The sequence below is a fragment of the Gymnodraco acuticeps genome, unplaced genomic scaffold, assembly GCF_902827175.1.
Source record: "Gymnodraco acuticeps unplaced genomic scaffold, fGymAcu1.1, whole genome shotgun sequence".
In the NCBI taxonomy this organism is placed as follows: domain Eukaryota; kingdom Metazoa; phylum Chordata; class Actinopteri; order Perciformes; family Bathydraconidae; genus Gymnodraco; species Gymnodraco acuticeps.
This window is the reverse complement of record NW_022992032.1, coordinates 1,322,012-1,343,060: the sequence shown is the minus strand read 5'-3', so window position 1 is coordinate 1,343,060 and position 21,049 is coordinate 1,322,012. Positions and strand designations below refer to the sequence as shown.

General features: G+C 41.6%; 1 protein-coding gene and 1 long non-coding RNA gene across 2 annotated transcripts in view; both read left to right on the top strand.

The window, feature by feature from the left end:
- The window catches only part of erf (Ets2 repressor factor), a 38,592-nt gene extending 26,196 nt beyond the window's left edge, over positions 1 to 12,396 (top strand). The window contains 4 exon segments of the mRNA XM_034201596.1: positions 2,950 to 3,062; positions 6,887 to 6,942; positions 6,944 to 7,777; positions 7,942 to 12,396. Of these exon segments, the coding sequence (XP_034057487.1) occupies positions 2,950 to 3,062; positions 6,887 to 6,942; positions 6,944 to 7,777; positions 7,942 to 8,577 (1,639 nt within the window). The 3' untranslated portion in view covers positions 8,578 to 12,396.
- A 5,989-nt stretch (positions 12,397 to 18,385) lies between these two features.
- LOC117536634 lies at positions 18,386 to 20,403 on the top strand. The gene is made up of 3 exons (XR_004567593.1): positions 18,386 to 18,523; positions 19,319 to 19,377; positions 19,550 to 20,403. It is a non-coding gene; the product is annotated as an uncharacterized LOC117536634 (long non-coding RNA).
- Positions 20,404 to 21,049: the final 646 nt, after the last annotated feature.

Here is a 21,049-nt window from a genome sequence, read left to right as displayed (position 1 = left end):
ATTCACATGTATGTGCGTGGCCTTTTCCTCCCGACTAATACAAAGTGCCATCCATCTATCCACACGTCTGCGAATATTATGTCCTTCCAGCTTTTACTGCACATAAAGACCTGATTTTGTGAACACCCACTCACTAATACTGCCGGTTTCCTCCAAGTGTGTGTAGCAGCGTTACGGTCAGAAAAACTGGTTAAAGGTCAACACGTCCGGGAACACTTCAATGGTCTGGACAAATGGGAGAAATTCTTGGCAATATAATCTTTGTTTATTATCAATATATAAAACGATTGATTGGAAGGCTTCATAAAGAATGACATCATTACAGTATGTAGATTCTTTCTTTTTTTAAATGGTAAATGGGCTCTTACAAATAAAACAAGTCTCACTAATAGTCTCTTATATAACTAAAGAAAAATGTAAAAAGGTTCATTCAAGCCCAAGCCCTTATTCTTAACACAAAGAATATAATGAACGGAGAGATTTACTTTTAGCAGACTTCAACTGATCATTCCGGTCAAAGTCTGGTAAACACTTTACGTCATAGATGAAGTTCTTCCTCATCTTAATATTACTTTGCAAAATATGGTTGTTAAATATAAAGCTTAACACTTTTAAGAAGTTTAGCGTGAACACGTGCTCAGTCTTTTTTCATTACTTGGATGTTTGCTGTATACCCGCCTGCTCCTTTTGTGTGTGTCTGTATAACATGTGAGGGTGTGGGCGTGCGTTGTAGTCTATCAGAAGAGGCCCTTCACTCATTGAGTCATTGAGGGTCTGGATGGCTCACACACACACACACACACACACACACACACACACACACACACACACACACACACACACACACACTCCTGCTCTACTTTGTTCTGTTGCGTACCAAAATCCATTGTGATCACAATGAGGCAGGGATACAGCTGGGCATAGCCTCATCAGTGTGAAAAATATTATATCTGTAATTATTATGTCGCTACTGGAGTGGTGGATTTGGGGAAACTAATATTTAACAACGCTGTCATTAGAATATTATATTATTTACATGATTCATCAAGAAAAAGATGGGATTTCATTTTAGGTTATTGTGTTTTTTTGGCTAAATATATAACGTACATATCTATGAGTTGCTTAATTTTCCAAGTGATGAAGCCTTCTCTGCTGCTTGAGAAGAGCTCAGTTATAGCTTCAAAACTATCACAATTAAAAGGTCCAAATGAGACACGTTTACAACTTCGTATTCAAGAACAATCCATATCTTTTGTACATTTACTGGCAGTGATTAATAAAGTATTACATTTCCAAGAATGAAGTGGCCAGTCTCCGCTGAATGAGACACTGATTTATAGTGTTTTCATCTAAAGAAATGTGAATGTGATTTGGTCCTGAGGCTGTCGTGAGTCACAGGGAGCCATTTTATCTTTTAGTTGCGCTGTCAGTAGCAGCCATTCACTCCTCTACATCGCTCTGTGTATTCATGATGACTAATGCACTCTTACTAATGGAGCCGCCTCGGTGAGGCTAAATCAGAATGGCTGTCTCACTTCCTTAAGTAATCACATGGAGATGTTCATCTAACCATGTGTTCCCATTGTGAACAGCTTAATTATGCACTGTACGCTGCAGGTAGTGCTTTAAACGGCTTCATTGTGGTTTCTCAAATATAACATTGTTTTGTATTATCTGTAACCAGCTAGCTAACACATTGAACATAACATCTCAGGTAGGGGTTGGTATCTTTGTCAATCTCACAACTCCATTTAAATATAACGCAACATTTCAATGAATTTCTAAAACAAATGTATCCCTTGGGAGCAATTTAAAGTACCATGTAGGACATGGGAATATAAACAGAATAGGCGAATTATAAAAAGATTCAAAACTATTTTGTATTCAATAAAAGGAAAGGTGGGCACTATATTTAGTCTCACACTGCTTTGATGCTTGAACAACACTGAGGAATGCATTCAGAGATAAAAACGTTTTCTAGCACTGGCCACGAAGGCTGCCCACCGCTGAAATGTGGTGCAACTTTGGTGGCCCAAAATATAAACTTGTGCATCGTCCCTGTGACGATATAAAATCAGTTTGGGGCGGACAAAGATGTTTCCTGGAAATCTGGGGGACACTTATCAGCCCTTCATTATCCAGTGTGGCCATTTCAGAAAGAAAGACCAGCTCTAAATGGAGCAGTGCCTCTAGCCTCCTATTCCAATGGAAAATATTCAAACAGATTTTGTTGCTGACGCTAGCCAAGCCGCATTCTATTAGGACACGGTAACATCTAATCCCATCTAGATATGCAGTCTCTTAAAAAAAGCCCTGATAAAGCTTGGCAGAGTACGTTTGTATTCCTATGGGCGCTTTAGTAAATGTGATTCCTGCATTGCTGCGTTTAAGTTTTTTCTCCATGAACACCCACTGAACAGCCATCGTTATCCCCAACATTGTCCTGGCGCAGGGCTCCAACTTAAAGGAGAGGTGTCATGGCCATTTCCACTGATCATAAATGATTTTCCTCTAATGGTTCTCATTATCTTTTTTGATCATTTTTACACGACTCTGCAGAACTGCTCACGTTCAGTAATGACTCCACAGTCGTATGGTTGCAAGAACGTGCCCATCTGATTGGCTGTTGATGACTAGTGACCCTTATTGCTGTAGCTGGCCCAGACAACATTACTAAATGTCCAACATGTGAGCCAAATGTCAGTTGATTCTGGTCTATGGGGAAATAATAGACTATGGTGATTTGTTGATAATTCGGTTACACTGAATAATCGCTTGCTCGCTGTGCAACTGAGTCATTTTGTGGCATGAGAAATGTGACTGGTTTGTGGTTTCAGCTGGTGTAATGTTTAAAAAATGGGCTTCACCTTGTTTGCACATGTTTTTTAAATATTCAACTTCTATGAGATGAATAAAAAATGGTAACTCACTCCGTTTGTCTCTCTTTAGATACTACTACAACAAAAGGATCCTCCACAAGACCAAAGGCAAGAGGTTCACCTACAAGTTCAACTTCAACAAACTAGTGCTGGTCAACTACCCCTTCATCGACATGGGCTCTGGTATGTACACATGTATCTACTGAGAAAACAGATAACTAACTGGAAAATGTTTTTAATATGTATTTGTTATAATTAAAAAGCCCCTTTTCCCCCTTTTTAAAAAAAAAAACGAAACCAAGCACACTTTTTTTAAGTCACGGAGAGCATAATTTATTTAGTTTTTGTACCAATTTCTTTCTTTTTCTGCCCTGGAGACATCCCTTAGCAACTGAAGTCCATGGTTATTTTCACTGAAAATAATGGAATTACACTTGACAACAAGGACTTGTTCAAGGAGCGTAGGCTGGAGGACTGACTAAACGTTTTTGGCCTTCGGGTGTCTATGGATTTCGGGTTGTTGTGTTTGAATTTCTGAACTTGACTTTCAGATTGAATTGCTGACAGCTGGGAGAAAAACATTGTGAAATACATTTATAAAATGCCAAAACGATTGCTAAACACAGTTTGTTTGGTAGTAGATGTTCCCTATTTTGACGCTGAATACTTTTTGGCCAACAACAGATGTTTTGATACTACTACACCTACTTTATCTAGGGTTACAGAGAGCCAATCAATTTTCTGAGAATTCTTCCAGAGATTGTGATGGGTAACTCACAAGTTTACTTACCGAAGATCAATCTTAGTTCAAGTTCGGTAGCCATTCTTGGTCAGTAAATATCTATCTATCAATCTAAATACTGCATTTCTTATAATGTAAACATATTCATATCAAGTACAAACTCAAGAAGAAACACTAATGATTAAGGGTGTAGTGTGTGTACTAGGGCTGTGCGATTATGGCAAAAATCCTAATCACGATTATTTGGGTCAATAATTGATATCACGATTATTTTGACGATTATTCATTGACCATTTATTGAACTTTAAAACAAATAATATTTTACCAATAAACAAGATCAACAAATATGTTGGAGCACACTTCCAAAACCATACTAAACATATATTATTAATATGATAAATAAAAATAAATTAGACCAAAATAAATGAAATCAAACATGTTGCAGTGCACTGTCACAACCTACTGAACACTCCTTAACATATAGCCAACATTTTGGTAAAACATATTCAACATATTCCACTCAGTTACACGTTGAAGGCTGGCCCACCGTCATGGTCCAGAAGTAACAGGAAATAAATGTTGAACTACAATTTAAGACCAAATAAAAATGTTTAGGCCACCATGGTCACACCATGCTGGTAGGGCTGCTCATGTCTTAAACACCAGGCTGTTTACATGGTCTGGTTTCAGAGATGAGCGCAGGCAGGTGACGATATTGCCACCTGTACTGAAGACCCTCAGCCACGCCCCGACACATGGGTGACGCCGGGCCAATCACAAAGCTTTGATGCGTTCAAGTGCATTATTCTGGCACAGGAAGATTATGTTACAGGACATTAACGATAAAACAGAATATTGTTGTTCTATTTTTAGACACATCTCGCGATCGACTGGTTGGGCACCCCTGGGCTAGACCATAGGTCTGTTGTGGTAGCAAAGTAGTCATCTCTCTCAACTTCCCCACGGCATTTGTCATATAGTGCAGGCAGCGCAGACCTGCTGAAATAATACCGAGACGGCATCGCGTAACGCTTGTCCAACGTGTTGACAAGTTGCTTAAAGCCCTGGTTGCTAACAGTGCTAACTGGGCACATATCTTTAGCGATGTGGAATGTAATGACAAAGTACTTGCAAATAGTGGAAATAGTTTTACCCTTCTTTTTAACGAGTTGCTGCTCTTGTTCTGACATCTTCGCTCGCGCTGAACACTCACAACACATGTCACTCCCACGTGGCCGAGTGGGCTTTTAGGGAGGGGCGAAAGCGCACCCAGCAAAATAATCGTATTTTGTCAATTATGCTGTTTTCATAATCGTCGCAAACCATAATCGTAATCGCGATTAAAATACGATTAATTGCACAGCCCTAGTGTGCACTATATTACACTTATTAGGGTTTCCCTCTTCTGTAGTGTGTTTTATTATATATGTCTTTGTAAATGGTCTGCAAAAGTTTATCTCCCACCCTCCCCCCGCCCCCCCCCTGCCTGAAACACCTCCATTGGACTCCTTTATTTACTTCTGTAACATAATGACATCACTATGTAACTCTCACACTTCTATTGGCTAGCGCTCCAACACATTGTACGTGATAGGCTTAGGTGCAGGACATTTCTAAGTGGTTGACCAATCACAACAGAGCAGGCAATCTAACCAATGAGAGCAGACTGGGCTCTGGTTTCAGACAGAGGGTGAAAAGAGGGCATAGTTAGCTAAAGTAAAAATGCAGCACAGGCATTCTGAGAAAAATCGAGACCTTTTTGAACATTAAAGCATGGAAACATATGACATAAGAAGCACAAAATACAAACATGAATCTGAAAATGTGCATAATGGGGCCCCTTTAAGACATCAGTGTGCCACGTCCCAGTTTATCCCTCTCCTCCTCTCCTCTGAAGTCTTCTCTCGTCCCGATCCCGGCCACCCAGTGTAAACACAGCCCATATGGAGCGGTGGATAGATACTGGGTGACATAAGTGCAGCACGAAACTTTAATTATAGCCTCCGTGTGATGTGGCCCACACACTGACATGTTGTGATATGATGGTTTCATACGACGGTTACACACGCACACATGCCCACGTCAATCTGGATCGATAGGCGCTCACAAACATACACATTATATAAACGCAGTTTTCTGCTCATCCTCTCTGACACACACACGGCTGTGTTTGTTTGATGGAGTTTGAAATGAGTTTTTTAGATGGAGAGACCCACACACAGTCAGCAGTACTGGAAAAAACAGAGGAACCCAACCCATGTTTGTGATGGCAGTAAGAGCGACTTTTCCAATATTTAATTCTGGCACGTGCGCGGATGCCAAGAATTTATTGCATTGCCACAGTCTCCCTGGCAGGAGAGAAAGAGAAGGGAACTTGTGGCTTTCTCTAACGCAGTGTTTTCTTTCTGTGTGCCTGTGACCCTATGAGTAAAATAGTTGGAGTTATGGGACATATGTGACCTATTTTAAAACTGTTCTCACTTAGCCTCAGTTGCATCTATTCTTGCAGATATTTTACTTTTATTTGTCCATGTTTTGGATATCTCTCTGAGTTTCAATGGAACAGTAGCGTCTCCTACCAGAAGCAATGTTCTGGATTATTCTTAAACCACGCTATAACTGATTATTAAATGAACATGGACTTGACTTCTGTTTTAACATCCCTACTGTGAGCAGCATAAATGCAGAAAACTTTGAGACTGATACCTCACAAAGCAAAACTAACCTCATACACAGCCGCCATTAGACATGAGGGACAAAATACTGTATTCCTTTTTGTAAATTCCAAAGAACAGGAGTAATAACGTCACCTTTGAGCCTGCCTTCTTTCAACTAGCTCCTGTGACTGAATACAGTCTCTTATCGAGGGGTTTCTATTATCGCTCTTTCTGAAGAAATAAGGAGTGCTGTAGCGAGCTTACTTGGACATTTGAATTAATAAAATATCGATAAGACTTCAAATGAAGTTTTACTTTGTCTCTCTTTTAAGATGATGAGCCTGTTTTCAATTCACATTGCTTTTCTTTTCTGAAATAATTTAAGTAAACATGTTGATTTGGAGTGAAAACCCTTAAGATTTCCGTCCCTTTTTGACACCCTACTTACAGCAAATGTGGTTAAATACTACACGTCCAATAATTCAGTGAGCAGAAAAGTCAGGCAATGATTGTCTTTTCCCATCTCGTTATAAACTGTGATCTGATTCTATTCTGTACACAAAGTATTACTTTACTAACTATCCCTTCTCTCTTGTTCCTCTTCACAGGTAGGGTCCCTCAGAGTGCCCCTCCAGTGCCAACCGGAAACAGCCACTTCCGTTTCCCCCCCCTCCACACCCTCAGATGTGCTCTCCTCCAATGAGGAGCTGCGCAGCCCCGGCATGTTCAGCAGCGTGGCTCGCCGCATGGCTCGCGGCTCTGTGAGCGACTGCAGCGACGGCACATCCACCAACTCTGAGCTGGAGGAGGCCATGGGGGCCGAGGAGCGAGGCGCGGGGCCGGACCGGGCCTACAGGGGTCTGCTGCCCCCCCGCCTGCCGCACGACTCTCTATTCAGGATCTACCCAGCAGTCCTCGGCAGGCACGGCCCCAGGGTGCACCCAGATTCCCTGTCTCCTTTCCCCGTCTCCCCCCTGCCCGGCCCTGGTGGGCTCCTGGGCCCAAATCTGTCCCCAGCCCTCTCCATGACCCCCACCCCCCACATGTCCTACACCCCCTCTCCCTCCATGTCCTCTCCGATGTTGGGCTCCCACTTCTCCTTCAACCAGGAGGACATGAAACACTACCTGCAGGCCCACACCCAGTCCGTCTACAACTACCACCTCAGCCCCCGGGCCTTCCTCCACTACCCAAACATTATCATCCCCCAGCCCCACCGCCCCACCCCGGAGAAGGCGGCCGCCCATCACCTCCACTGCCCGCCCCTGCCGCTTTCTCATCCGCTCAGCCAGCAGTCAGCAGGCGGCGACGAGAGGGATCAGCACCCGTCACCGTTCAAGTTCAAGCTGCAGCCGCCGCCGCTCGGGCGCAAGCAGAGGGACTCTGGGAGCTCATTGGCTGGTGCCTCGTCCTCCTCTTCCTCCAGCCAGTCCTCCTCATTCACAGGGTCAAGTCAGATAATCAACTCCTCTTTGGCTACGGGGCCTCCTAAGATCAAGGTGAGTCTGCGCGCACACGCACGCACGCACACACATACACAAAGGATGTGGTGTTTCTACTTAGTTATGGTTTTGGAAATGCCTCTCAAACATTTCAAGCATGAATAACATTTTGCCCGAGTCATAAATAAAATGTCATGCTGTGAAATATTCTTCCTCTCCAGGTGGAGCCCATATCAGACATCGACTCGGAAGAGGAGGTGCAGGTGACCGACATCAGCGAGGATGATGAGCTCAATCACAGTGACGAGGAGGAACAAGGTGGCATTTTCACACCGACAGCTCATCACTATCACCATCAGCTCAACAGCCATCTCCGGGCCAACGGAAACATGAGCAGCCTCTCCGCGCCTCCACACAGTCACCCTGAAGAAGACCCCGACGATGATGTCTTCAAGACCCCTGCCACTCCCCCCATCGGCAGTAGCAGCATCGGCAGCAGCAGCAGCAGCAGCAGCAGCAGCCAGGCCTTCCCCCTGATCAACCTGAAGAGCGAGCCAGGCCACGTGGCTCCCATCAGCCCCTGCATCCCGCTCAAACTGCGCTTCAAACGCCGCTGGAGCGAAGACCAGAAGATGGAGGCGGACGGAGAGAGGGGCGAGGCAGAGGATAAGAAAGTGAGAGCTGACAGAGAGGAGGAGGAGAAAAGAGTAGGGCAGGCAGAGAACGGGGGAGGAAGAGGAGGAGCGGGAGGTGTTATTTTGGGGTTGATGCTGCCACCGCCTCCCACCCAGCGCAGAGCGAGCTCGGAGCTGCAGAGGGCCACGGCGCAGCTGTCACTGGAAAACACTGGCTGCTGAACACACATACACACAGGGGAGTCAAAACACACACACCCTTAGTCTAGTCCACACACTTAATGGAGTGCAGCAGGAATGAGTCCTAAACCCTGGAAAGCATTCTTGTCCTTCAGGTCCCATGCCCTTTTTTGACTGTGCTATCCACAAGCCTTAAATAAGGCCTGTGGTTAACACAAGCTTAAGAGATTTTCACATTTGTTTTACGACATAAAATACTTCAGCAAAATACCTCATTAGTGAGCTGGAAGGTTTTACATGTCTTAAAACTTTAAACCTTCAAAGCGGGTCCCTAACAAGTGGCTAAATGAGACTACAGAGTTTGTCTGGGACCTTTCACCTTTTCATCATCATCCCTGCAGCGCTCTATGGGTTTAGACCATAATGCCTCGTGGTAACTTGACAGCAGTAGTGTGCATAATGCTGGAAAATAGAGATAGTGACTGAAAGGTGATTCTAGAAACACACTTATATTTTGTCTGAATTTGTACATGTGTCATATGTAGGACATGCTCCTACATGACACATGTTCACAATATAGTAAAAACAAGATGTTTCCATAGTTACTTCTCAAGTTTCGTCACTGTTTTAGCAGCATCAACACACTTTCCCTTAGCACCTTCCTATGGTCAGTACTGTGAGCTACCAGACATTATGGCCTGTGTCGGGCCATACAGCCTGCTGTGTGTGTGTAGCCTCTAATGTACTGCAAGCCAAGCCCCATCAAACATGACCAGCAGACAGTGTTCTTGCTGTGACTGACAACATTGAGAGATAATCCAACTTTATTCTGACTAACTTTTAACTAAAGAGTCCTACAAAGAGGGGGTCTTTATCTCTTAGGACTTGCACATCGCCCTCATAGTGCCAGTTAAATCACACCAGTGCCCAGATAATGTATTCACAACTGGTCTATTTGTTTATCCGGGGCAGTGGAATAAATCATCCTAAAGGCAGCCTGCATCGTACAGCAGTAGAACTTCTCACCTTGTACAGACAGATCCTAACGTTACTAAAACCTTTCATCAGCCCCGATAGAGATTACACAAGTGCCTCTCTGTCCTCACCCAGCAGTCGTTTCCAAGATGAAGAGCATCCAAAGGGGGAAGAAAAGACCTTGCTCCGGTGGGCCTCAGACTGAAGAGGGTGATTAGAAAACGCTCTCCAGTCACGGCCTTTTCTCCAGGAAAAAACCTTGGACACTATGAGGCTGCACCAAGGCCACGTTCCTCATTCACTACAGTGTATAAAGACATGAAATGAGGCTGGTGTTATACATGTTGAAGACAGTCAAACTAGGCACGATGGAAGATGGAGATTGTGATGAACTGACCTGCCACATGAGACGTTTGTTAGCCAGTGAATGGACGTGTACAGAGAAAACAAACCTGGGTCTTTAAAGAAAAAGCCGGTTCTATCTCTCCTTTTTCTCTCATTGAGGAAATGAGGAAGCAGCTACTTGAAAGGCTGTAATTACAGACACACTTGGTCCTGAATGTGTGTGCGTAGAGAGCTGGTGTCAAAAAGAAACCCTATGCCTCGAGGATACAGCGTTTTGTGTCTTTGTACAATCTTTGGAGGGTTCTGAGGGCATTCGTCGTGTTGTCTCCCTCTAACACAGATCTGCAGCTCTCTTCTGCATTCCCCCCATCTGTTTCATTTTGAAAAGACTGTATTCTTTCTGTCAAAGGACATGGACAGTATTTTAGGGCATTTGCAGTGATCTGAGGTCTTTCTGTATTTTGGTGATAACAGTGGTATCTGTTCACGTGATGCGATGATTGAAGAGATCTGATTGGTCTAGGTGAGAGAAAGCATGTAATGAATGTCGAGCATCAAGGTTAACTCAGGCTAAACCCCTCACTGAGATAGCGAGAAACATATTTTTATGACATTTTATTAAGTAAGAAGACCCATTTTAACGAACAAACTATCCCAAATAAGATTGTGCCTTTTTTTTAAAGCCAACAAAGACTTTTATCAAGCTACCCCCAGCAAAATATTTTATCACACACACTACCACCATGCCTTCTGTTTTTTGTAAAAGAGAGATACAGAATAAGTAAATCTACACATATATATTTTATTCAAATATATATTGAATTCAAATATTATATTCAATATGCTCATTTGATACAGATCGGGAAAATCCTACTATTTTTAAACGGTAAAAGATATGTATATATTCTAACGGGGCATATTATTACCAGTATAATTCAGCCTATGCCTTCTCACCCTTGCCTTCTCTTGACCGTTGAGCTGCAGTGACAAAGGCCACCGGTGTCAGAGTTATATATTTATATTGTACAAATATTAAAAAAGACAGTTATTGTGTATTCAGGGGATGAGGATAAATGGGTGAGCAGAATTTTAACCACACCTGGGTCGAATTGTATTTACTTTGTTGGTCGGAGTGTTTGTTATACCATACCTGGAGTAGCAGATTTGCCGGGGTTTACAACATGACACAGATAGGAGAACCCCACCAAAAATAAACACCAGAGTACTTCTGATTAAAAAAATAAATAAAAAAGTGGCGCTGGTCCAAACTTAGAGAGGGTTACGGACTTGCTTGTTCTGATTAAATGCGAGGATTCTGATTGGCCGACAGCAGGTGTTCACGTTACCTCACAGGACCGCAGCTGCTGATAAGACTGGACTTTGGTTGGAGCGTGGACTCTAGCGGCTTTGTGTCAACTGGGTGTGTGAACCCTGCCCATTCACACACACACACACACCCTGCCCTGGTTACAGTAAGGCTTTACTGTGGCTAGAATAAAAGAGAAACATGACATCACACGTGACATCAGACGCCCCCGCAGTCTCTCTGGAGTAGACGGCAAACCAAAGACACATTTACACACACACACACACAGGAAATGGCATCACAAAACCTCGGAGTGGAGAGAAAGGGACTTCCCATAACCTGACTCGCTCATTTTGCGCTGTGTGTATGTGTGTTTTCTATGGTTATGCCGTCTACACACACCCACACCCTATCACCTTATACAGTCCCACTTTATTTTGACATTTTTCTTTACCAGGCACAAAAACACTAAATCTATCCTTTTAATTGTCGACAAAGTCAGCATTAAAAGTGTCAAACCTCCTTTTTTTAATGTCATTTTCTTTCAATAAAAATCGCTTTAAGTGCCAGATAAAGAAATATATTTTAGCTATATAGAATGTAGCAGTTTAAAAGAGTGTCTGGTAAAGATAAACACCGAGTCGTACCCGCACTGCTGCACCTGTGCTGCCTTACCTTTCATGGTCTCGAACAAAAAAGAGAACAACTTTTCCCCCAAAATTCCCCTTAATTCCCTCAATGCTGTTCTTATTTGTTTCTGTGTTTTTTCAGACATATTACTGTTTTGATTATTTTGTACCCTCTTGCCCATGGCCCGGTCTCTTCTCATGAATACTGTATGTTTTTTGTTCCACTCTTTCACATTAACTTCAACTAGTTTTAAGTGCAGTCTTTTTTTATAACCATATTAACATGGACAAGAGGAGGGTCACTTAATCCCCACATGATATAGAGCAGGGGAAGAAACTTTTTTTTTAATGTTGTATATATATTTTTTCCATTTTGGAGCATTGTGTAAGAAAAAAAGCTTTGTACTGTTTAACCATTTTATTTTGGCTCCCTTCTCCGTCTCTGCTCTCACGTCCAACCCGACTGTGAGCTGTCACTCCAGAGGAGAGATGGAGACTTTTTGTTTTCATCCCGGAGGAACCACCTGTACTAGTTTCTCTACTCTCTGTTCATCTTCATTTGTAATTAAACAATAATCAGGGTTCATTAAAAAAGGTAAAAATGGATGTCAGTTTTCCTGTCTTTCTTTCATTCATTCACCTTCTACAAGCCGTGGAATGAAAATTATAATAATAATCAATATTTATTGTAGGTGCTCTACTTGAGTATGATGTTGGGGTACTTGAAATGTAATTTACTTAAAGGTCCCATGTCATGCTTTTTCCGGTTATTACCCGTCCCCTTGTGTTATGAAGGTTTTTCTGCATGTAAACGGTCTGCAGAGTCACAAACCCTCAAAGTGCACCCTGTAGCGAGTAAAACTCTAACACAGAAAATACCTGTCTATGCTGCCCCAGAACGCCTCGTTGGACATTTTTATTTTTTCATTGTTTTCTTCCCGAGTATGGTGACGTAACGATAACCAGGTCCAAATGGACCAATCCGTGGAGCTCCTCACACACACACACACACACACACACACACACACACTCAGCCTTATATTTTCTCAGCCGCGGCTCCATGGATCCCCACTCACAGTTCGCCACAAACTCACGTGTGTGTGCTCAGGCTGAGTTCCGCGGTGTCTCGCAGACCCCACGCAGCAACCAGGAAACGACACCAGTAATCCAGCTCACACTGTCCGCTCCTCGAGACTCAAAGGGCGGAGCAGCGAGCCCTGCGACGTCCCGCCAACACGGCACCCAGACCCCACGCAGCATTCTCATCTGTTTGTCATTACTGGTGTCATTTTCTGGTTGCCAACAAACGCCATTGTAACACATAAACACACATCAGAGCACAGTGGTCTCATAGGGAGGAGGGGGGGCAGGAGCTCTAACAAGCCGTTTAGGACAGAGTGAATACACATACTATACAGAGATGCTGTATGAGTAAACCAATGTGAGTTTGGAACATTGCACAATGTAAATCTATTCTAGTAGACCTCAACAATGGAATTATGATCAGTAGAAATGGCCATGACATGGGAACTTTAATATTAACTTAATATAATCCAGTCAAAAAAACATAACTTTTCTTATGGTCAATTCTGCATAACAATTATCTTAACCTATGGTACTTTAAGTGTAATTTAATGCAAATACTTAGTACTTTTATTAAATATTTTTGTATGCAGGACTTGTAATAGTTTATATTTACTGTATTGCCACTTTAACTTCAGTCCTTCAATAATTTTACCAAGAAATATTTAGGGGACATTTTAAAATGTATGATCTAGTTTTGCTGCTTTGAGTTTTAAAGTGGCCCTATTTTGCTTATTGCTTTTCGATTGGACTCCTTTGTTCTCTTCTGTGACATAATGACATCACTATGTAACACTTGTGCTTCTTTTGGCTAGTGCTCCAACACTGTAGCCTCATCCCAATACCCCTCCTCGACCCCTCCTTTCCCTCACTCGCGTCCCTTCCTTGCATCTTAGCTCCGATCTTAGCTCTGTGTAAGATGCGAGCGAGAGACACGAGGAGGTGACGCGAGGACAGAGGAGTCCTCAGGTATTAATTGGGATGTCCTCGTTCACTCAAACGTCACTCTTAAACGACGTCTGTTAATTATGACGTGCACAGCTGTATCCCCTCTCATCGGGCTTAACTGAATAACCCTTTAGAACCGGCCCATTTCTGGTTACATATTTATTTAAATGAATGAATCTTTCTCTGGTTAGTCAAGGAATTCAATGTATGATGGTTGGTCCTGCTTTTGTGTTCCGTTTTGGTGTAAAAGGTAGCTTACATTTAAATAAAAATATAATATAGTAATGTGAAAGCCTTTTAGAAATGAATTGCACATAATAATTCCCACGGAGCTGTGAGCACTTATACATTTATGTGACGCTTTTCCACTCATCTTCCAGTTGTCGGTTTTCCTCTGTTGAAATCGACCAGCTGTGAATGTGGGGGCGGGGCTTTTATACGCGAGTAGTGAAAACACTTCCGCGTAGTCTGCTGGCGTGTCTCCTCCCTCACCCCTCCTCGACTCCTCCGTGTGCATTTCAGCTATTGGGACGTCCTTCAAAATGGCGTGTCTCGATCGATTTCCGGGTCAAGTCCCGGAGGAGGGGAAGAGAGGAGTCGAGGAGGGGTATTGGGATGAGGCTATTGTATGCAATTGGTTAAGGGGTGGGACATCTCTAAGCTGTTGACCAATAGGCGCATTCACACCGCAGTACTTTTCCCACAAAGGTTCATGAGAACTTAGTTCATGAGAGTTCATGAGAACTCTTTAGTTCTCATGAACTAAGTACAGATCGCGTTCACACCGGAATAAATCCCTGGGTTGCATTCCAATAGTCCATTTATCTTAGGAACCTTCCTAACGGAGTGAAATGACCCGGAAGTACGTCACTGGCAGCCATGATAAGTGCCGTTTCAATTCTCCAAATGAAAGGAAATGAGGTTTCAAACTTCCTTTATAACCTCCTTTAGCTTAGGAACCACTGGACCTCCCTAACCGAAAGGAGAGGAGAAAATGCTGCCCCACAATGCATTGCAGCCGCAGCATTTGCCGTCACTGTTCACAGTCACAGTCGTCCGTTCACGGAAACAACCGATTATGACCGAGAAATTATATCATGAAAGTTACGGTGCTTATTAAGCATTTTAAATGTATGTGGTAAGTTGCCAAAGTGCTTTTTTCGGAACGTTCATCAGTATTATAATCAAAAAGAGAAATATGAACGTTAGTTTTTACTGAAATGATCAAATAAAGTCAACATTTCAAAGTCTTTACTGAGCTGTGTGGGGTTTGTTCAACTTTTAAAAGATGTTTGAATGGTGATATACACAGTGATAGATGTTAAGGACTAACGTTTATAATAAATACATTTGTATTGATTTTAAGATATTTTCATAGTTCATACAATCATACGTATTGGGATCATTTGTATTAATGTGGACCGGAGGGAGAGGGTGACGAACATAAGTTTTACTTTCCTTTTTTATTTCAATTCCAACTTTGGTCATGAAGAATATGTTTCTCTGTTGTCCACGTTCATAAAGCATAAAGCAACAGCATCAGAGCATGGTGCAGAGTCTCGAGATGAGTTTACAGTAGTCCCTCGTTCTTATTAAACATCCATGTTGTAGTCCGCTGTATAGAAAACTGTAGTTTCCATAGTTTCCCCACAGCAGCAGACGCACATTCATGACGTCCGCTGGCGCATCATAAACACGTCGGATAGTGAAAGTGCATTCGGATTCTCTAAAGTCTCTTCTCCTAAATCCTTTTGAATTCTCCTATCCACTATCCCTTAACCCCGTGACGTTCCACTCAGAGGTCAAGGAATAGGAGATAGGGTTAGAATTTAGGAGCTGATTTTTGGATTATCGGAACGCAACCCTGGGGTGGATTAGGCAAATGAAGCCGCTGACGTCACTTCTTCTTCTTCTGCTTTGGGTTTACTGGCAGGCCGCAAACCACTTCACGGCGTATACTGCCGCCCAAAGTCCCCGACCGGAAGTCCCCGGAGTTGGGGACTGGCTTCAGTAGAAGCTGCTGGGAGTTCCAGCAGCTTCTACTGAAGCCTTCCGAGTAAATCGCCAGAACGCCGACACCTCCTCATCTCCACCACTCCCATGTTTTATTTTGTGTTGCCATAAGTTAGTCTCTCTGCGTTTCTGCGCTGGGCTAATGCTAATAATGCTAATGCGAGGATAATAAAATGGCGGCTTCACAAAACTTTTTGGGAGTTTTACGGGGCGTGGTTTGCAATCCGCCCAGCCAATCAGAAATATAGCTCTTTTCTCACAAGAGAGCCGCACGAAAGTCCCTGCTCTCTAGCAGGGACTTTCGTGCGGGTCAAAAGGTTCTCATGAACTAATTTTAGTACCGGCTCTTTTTGGTGTGAACGCCACAAAAGAGTTCTCATGAACCTTTGTGGGAAAAGTACTGTGGTGTGAATGCGCCTAATCACAACAGAGCCGGTCAGCTAAACAATCAGAGCAAACTGGGCTCTGGTTTCAGACAGAGGGTGAAAAGAGGCACAGGCAGTATGAGAAAAATAAAGAGCTTTTTGAACATTAAAGCATGGAGACATGTCACAGTAGAGACACACAATACAAATATGAACCTGAACATTAGCATAATAGGGCCCCTTTAAAACATTGTAATGACTGGTGAAGAATATTCATTATTTTTTCAAGCTAAAAAATGCCAGACTTTACTTTTCCACATTTTATGTGATAGTAAATTCATGTGGGCAAGTTTAAGATGTAATGGATTTATTTGTCCTAACTTTTTTAGACACCACAGACTAAACAATTAGTATTATGACTAAACAATGACAGTAGTTGTTAATATAACTAAAGAGTCACCCAAAGGTGAAATTGGGTTTCGATTTGCATATTTCTTGGTGAAAAGTAATACGTTTTACTCACACATTCACCATCCTGTATAACCGTCAGATCTCCTTGCTTTCTGCTGGTGGTTTTGTATTTAACAACCTGAATCCTTGCCTCTCTTTCTGAACGCTTTATGACTCAAGTCATGTCAACAGCAAGTCAAATACTCTGTATAAGTGCTAGCACATTTATGAAAGAAAAGCCAATCGGGGATAAGCATTCTAAATGCTCACAATAGGCCTGTGATGGATTTATTCTTTTTGTCCTTGTCTGGGAGACAGCTGCAACAAAAAGCAGCGTGCTGTGAGAGATTTGCTTATGACAATGAGGGACGTTTCAGGAGGAAGTGCAGATGTTTGTGTGAGGCCGGCCTTGTGACTCTCAGTTCAGGTGCAGAAAAGTAAATGGAAGAGATTTCTGGTCTTTGTTCAACATTTTTCATTTTATTTTCAGTTTACTAGTGGATGCCTTTTGATGAGAAAAATAATTTAATCATAGTCTAGCGCTGGGTTAGTAAATTAGATATAAAATAATACTTGAATGCCCGGTTTAATTGATTTTCTTTTATGTTTACTCCATATTTTAAGCATCTATCTGATGTTCCTGAGTACAGCAGCAGAATCAATTTGGTTTTGTTCGTCAGCATTAGTCATGATTGCCTCGAGAATTTGTATAATTATGATTCTAATTGTCTCCCAGATGACACCTCAGCAATCCGCCTACCTAATGTTTTTACTTCTGCCCAAATGGAAGTTTTAATTACTCACTAGACTGGCAAATGTCTTCCACACATGATGTGGGTTTATCTGCTTCATCTCACGGTCTGACTCATGACTGGGCCCCTCTCTGGGTGCTGCTGGTCTGGGTCCCATTAGAAGGTCACTAGTTGTGCTCTAGGGTTTGTCTTTTCAGGCTTGTATTTAGATCTGAGAATGCTGATGACGTTTTTTTATTTTATATCTTTAAAACTTTTTATGAGGTTTGGCTTCATTTCTTAATCAATAAAATCAACTTATCATTTGGTCTATAAAATGTCAGAAAGCATCACAACTTCCCAGAAGACAAGAAGATGTCTAAAAATAGCTTTATGTTGTTGTTGTGTCCAACCAACACACAAAACCCCCCTAAGACATTCAGATTTAAATTACAGAAGAGTAAGAAAACCAACAAATCTTCACATTTAAGAGACTGAGAAAATATTTCTTAATCTATCAAATTACTTTAATAAATGTGTTGTAAAAAAAAAGAAGACATTTAGAGAAAACTGCTAGGTCTTACAAAAACATCACATGTTTTTCAGAGGGAGGGGTCTTTGGCTGCACGTTAAAATTTGAAAGTACATTTGAATGACCCAAGACAATTAGGTTAATTAAAGCAGAGAAAAGTTAAGAATACAGAACACTATGTGCTGTTCTGTATTCTTAACTTTTGTAATCTCACTTAAACTTCTGCAGTTACATGGACAAACAATGAACCTTGTCGTACTGAACAACTAAAACAAAGCCTCTTTATGTTTTTTCTGGTGCTGTTTCTGTATTATATTAACTAAAAATGCTCTAAAGACTGCTGGAGCAGAAGCCTCCAGTGTATCACTCTCCTGGTGTCTCACTGACGCTCTGGCGCCCCCTGCTGCCACTTTCTGTCCTTTCCCGCTTCTGCTCTGGAAATTCTCGCGAGACTTGTCATGGACTCGTCAGGTCGCATGTGAAACCATAATGGCTTCATAATTGACTGTTGCCTTAAGTTTGTTTACATAAAACGTAAACACACATTTCTGTCTAGACTAATTCATCCCGTCTGGAAACTTGTAATGAGGTAAAAGTCTACATGGTGGCAGGTAATGGAAATATAACAGTGTCTTAATAGTGTGCACTGTTTAATTAGCAAAAACACCAGAGTTTGGCTTGTCAACCGAGCATAAAAGATATATTTCAGGAAAAAACAACACTGAAATTATACATTTATTTACCAACTTCATAATATACTGCACAGAAAGAGTCCATTGGAGGACAGGAATTGGACTGATGCATAAAACATCTCATGTAGGCTAAACAAGTAGCTACATGTAGCTAAACAGCTAGCTTTGGTCTGATTTATGCTAAGAACATGCCAGCACCTATAAAGCTCACTAATTCACTTTTTACACAATTTCTGTTTAATTTCCACATGAACTAAACGTTGGTATTTGCTCAATTGTTGTATTTAAATACACTTTTTAGGTACTTTTAATGTTCTTCTTATGCTCAACTACAGTTCAGAGGGAAATATAGTGCTTTTTACTACATTACATCTATCTGAAAGCTTTTGTTCCTTTACAAATCAAGATTCTTCCACCCAGCACATAAGAATATTTACATATTTACAGCTAGAACCAAAACATAACTGATTGACGGAAAAATAAACTGCCTGCTATTTTGCAAATAATTTTCAGTTGCAGTTCAATACAAAATAGTTTAAAAATTAGCTCCAGCCTCCAGCTCTAAACAAACATAACATTCTGCTACCACCATAAAGCATGATTAATAATAAATTAATGATGTAAAAAAAAATCATAATTCTATTGATACTTTAAATACATTTTCCTGATGAAAAACGTAATGTATTTGGTTATATTCCCCCTCTTGCTGAATAGTATTCATGTAGCAGCTATGTGACGGACAGCAGCATCACCTCTAAGGAATACCTAAATAAGTAAGTCTTCTTCTTCTTCTTCTTCTCTCTGAACCTACACATGTCATTTTCTAAACTTTCTTCACTTTCACAGCCTCTTTGTGTTCTTACTTTTAAAGTCTGGTTAATCATTGCGGTATTTCTTTCATCTCTGCCCCCTCCACCTCTGGGTGTCACCCCTCTCCCCCTGCAGTCTGATTTGAAGCATTCATCGGCTGCTGATCTCAACAGGGAAGGGCCCGTATTAATGGGAGGCTGATTGACGGGCTGTTTGGCCTCCAGCCGGGAGGGATTGTTGTCTGGCTGTGGGACGAGGTCAAGGGTCACGGTCCGGAGAGGCCGAGACAGAAACCAGATCACAACAGAAGGCTAATTATCATGCATTGTGGCCGGGCTCCTGCTGGGACTCCGCCTTCACTTTCACCAGCAGGTCACACTGAGAACTCTACACCTCCCTGGTGAGATACGTAACTAATGTATTACTTATTCTGGGATTTATGTGAGAGTGGTTGCTTTGCTTAAAATCCAGGATAGTCTATTTAACTATTATAGGGCCTAACAAATAATATAATATTGTAAGTATTTAATCAGCTCACAAGTACTATATAATTGCAAATAAAATATATTATATATATAATTATTTTTCATAATACATATATTTAAATATGATATATTTACAATATACTTACTATATGTATGTATATAAAAAAGTATATTATTATAATATAATATAATGATATAACATGTTAATAATGTAAGTATGTATATACATATTTATTATTCATAATTTGTATTATTCTTCAGAAAATTCTAATCTTAATGTGTGCCTGCCCTATGCACATATGTATCGATATCGTTTTGAAAATATATTTTTTAAATAAATGTGACATTCATTTGACTAATAACCAATAATAACTCATCATTTTGTATTCCCTCGTTTCATGTCTGTTTTTATATTTAAAAACAAAAACAAAACAAAAATCAAACCCGGCCGCCCAAGTTAGTATGGTTTCCTGGGAGGAGCTTGTGCCAAACATTTTGTAGGGGCGGTGGTGGCGAAGTCGATAGGGACTTGGGTTGGTAACTGGAAGGTCACCAGTTCAAGTCCCGGCAAGACCAAGTTCTACCGAGGTGTCCCTGAGCAAGGCACCGTTCCCTACACTGCTCCCCGGGCGCCGTTCAAAATGGCAGCACACCGCTCCTAACACAGGATGGGTCAAATGCAGAGAAACAATTTCCCCACGGGGATTAATAAAGTATATCACAATAAAAAAACATTTGTACTCATTTAAACCAAAACTTTGTAATATTAAGGATCATCTCACTAGTACCCATACTGTAATCACTTATTTTAAATAAATTAGTTGTTTTCTCCTGTGTCCCCTAATGTGATGCTAAATGTCAATTGGATTTATTTCAATAAGAAACTCACCTTTTTTCTCACTTATCATTTCTTTTTCCTTGACGATCAGATGTCTAAGGAGCCCCTAAAGCAGGGGTGGGGAACCTTTTTCCTCTCAAGGGCCATTTCAATTTTTTCAACATCCTCCGAGGGCCGTACAAATTATTGACCTCTGCTTAAAAATACTAAAATCACAGCCCATTCATTTCACCTTTCTTTCATGCTGTGCAAAGAAAAAGCAACCTCTGAATCCATATTTTACCATGACTCGTGCATGCACGTGCACGGTTG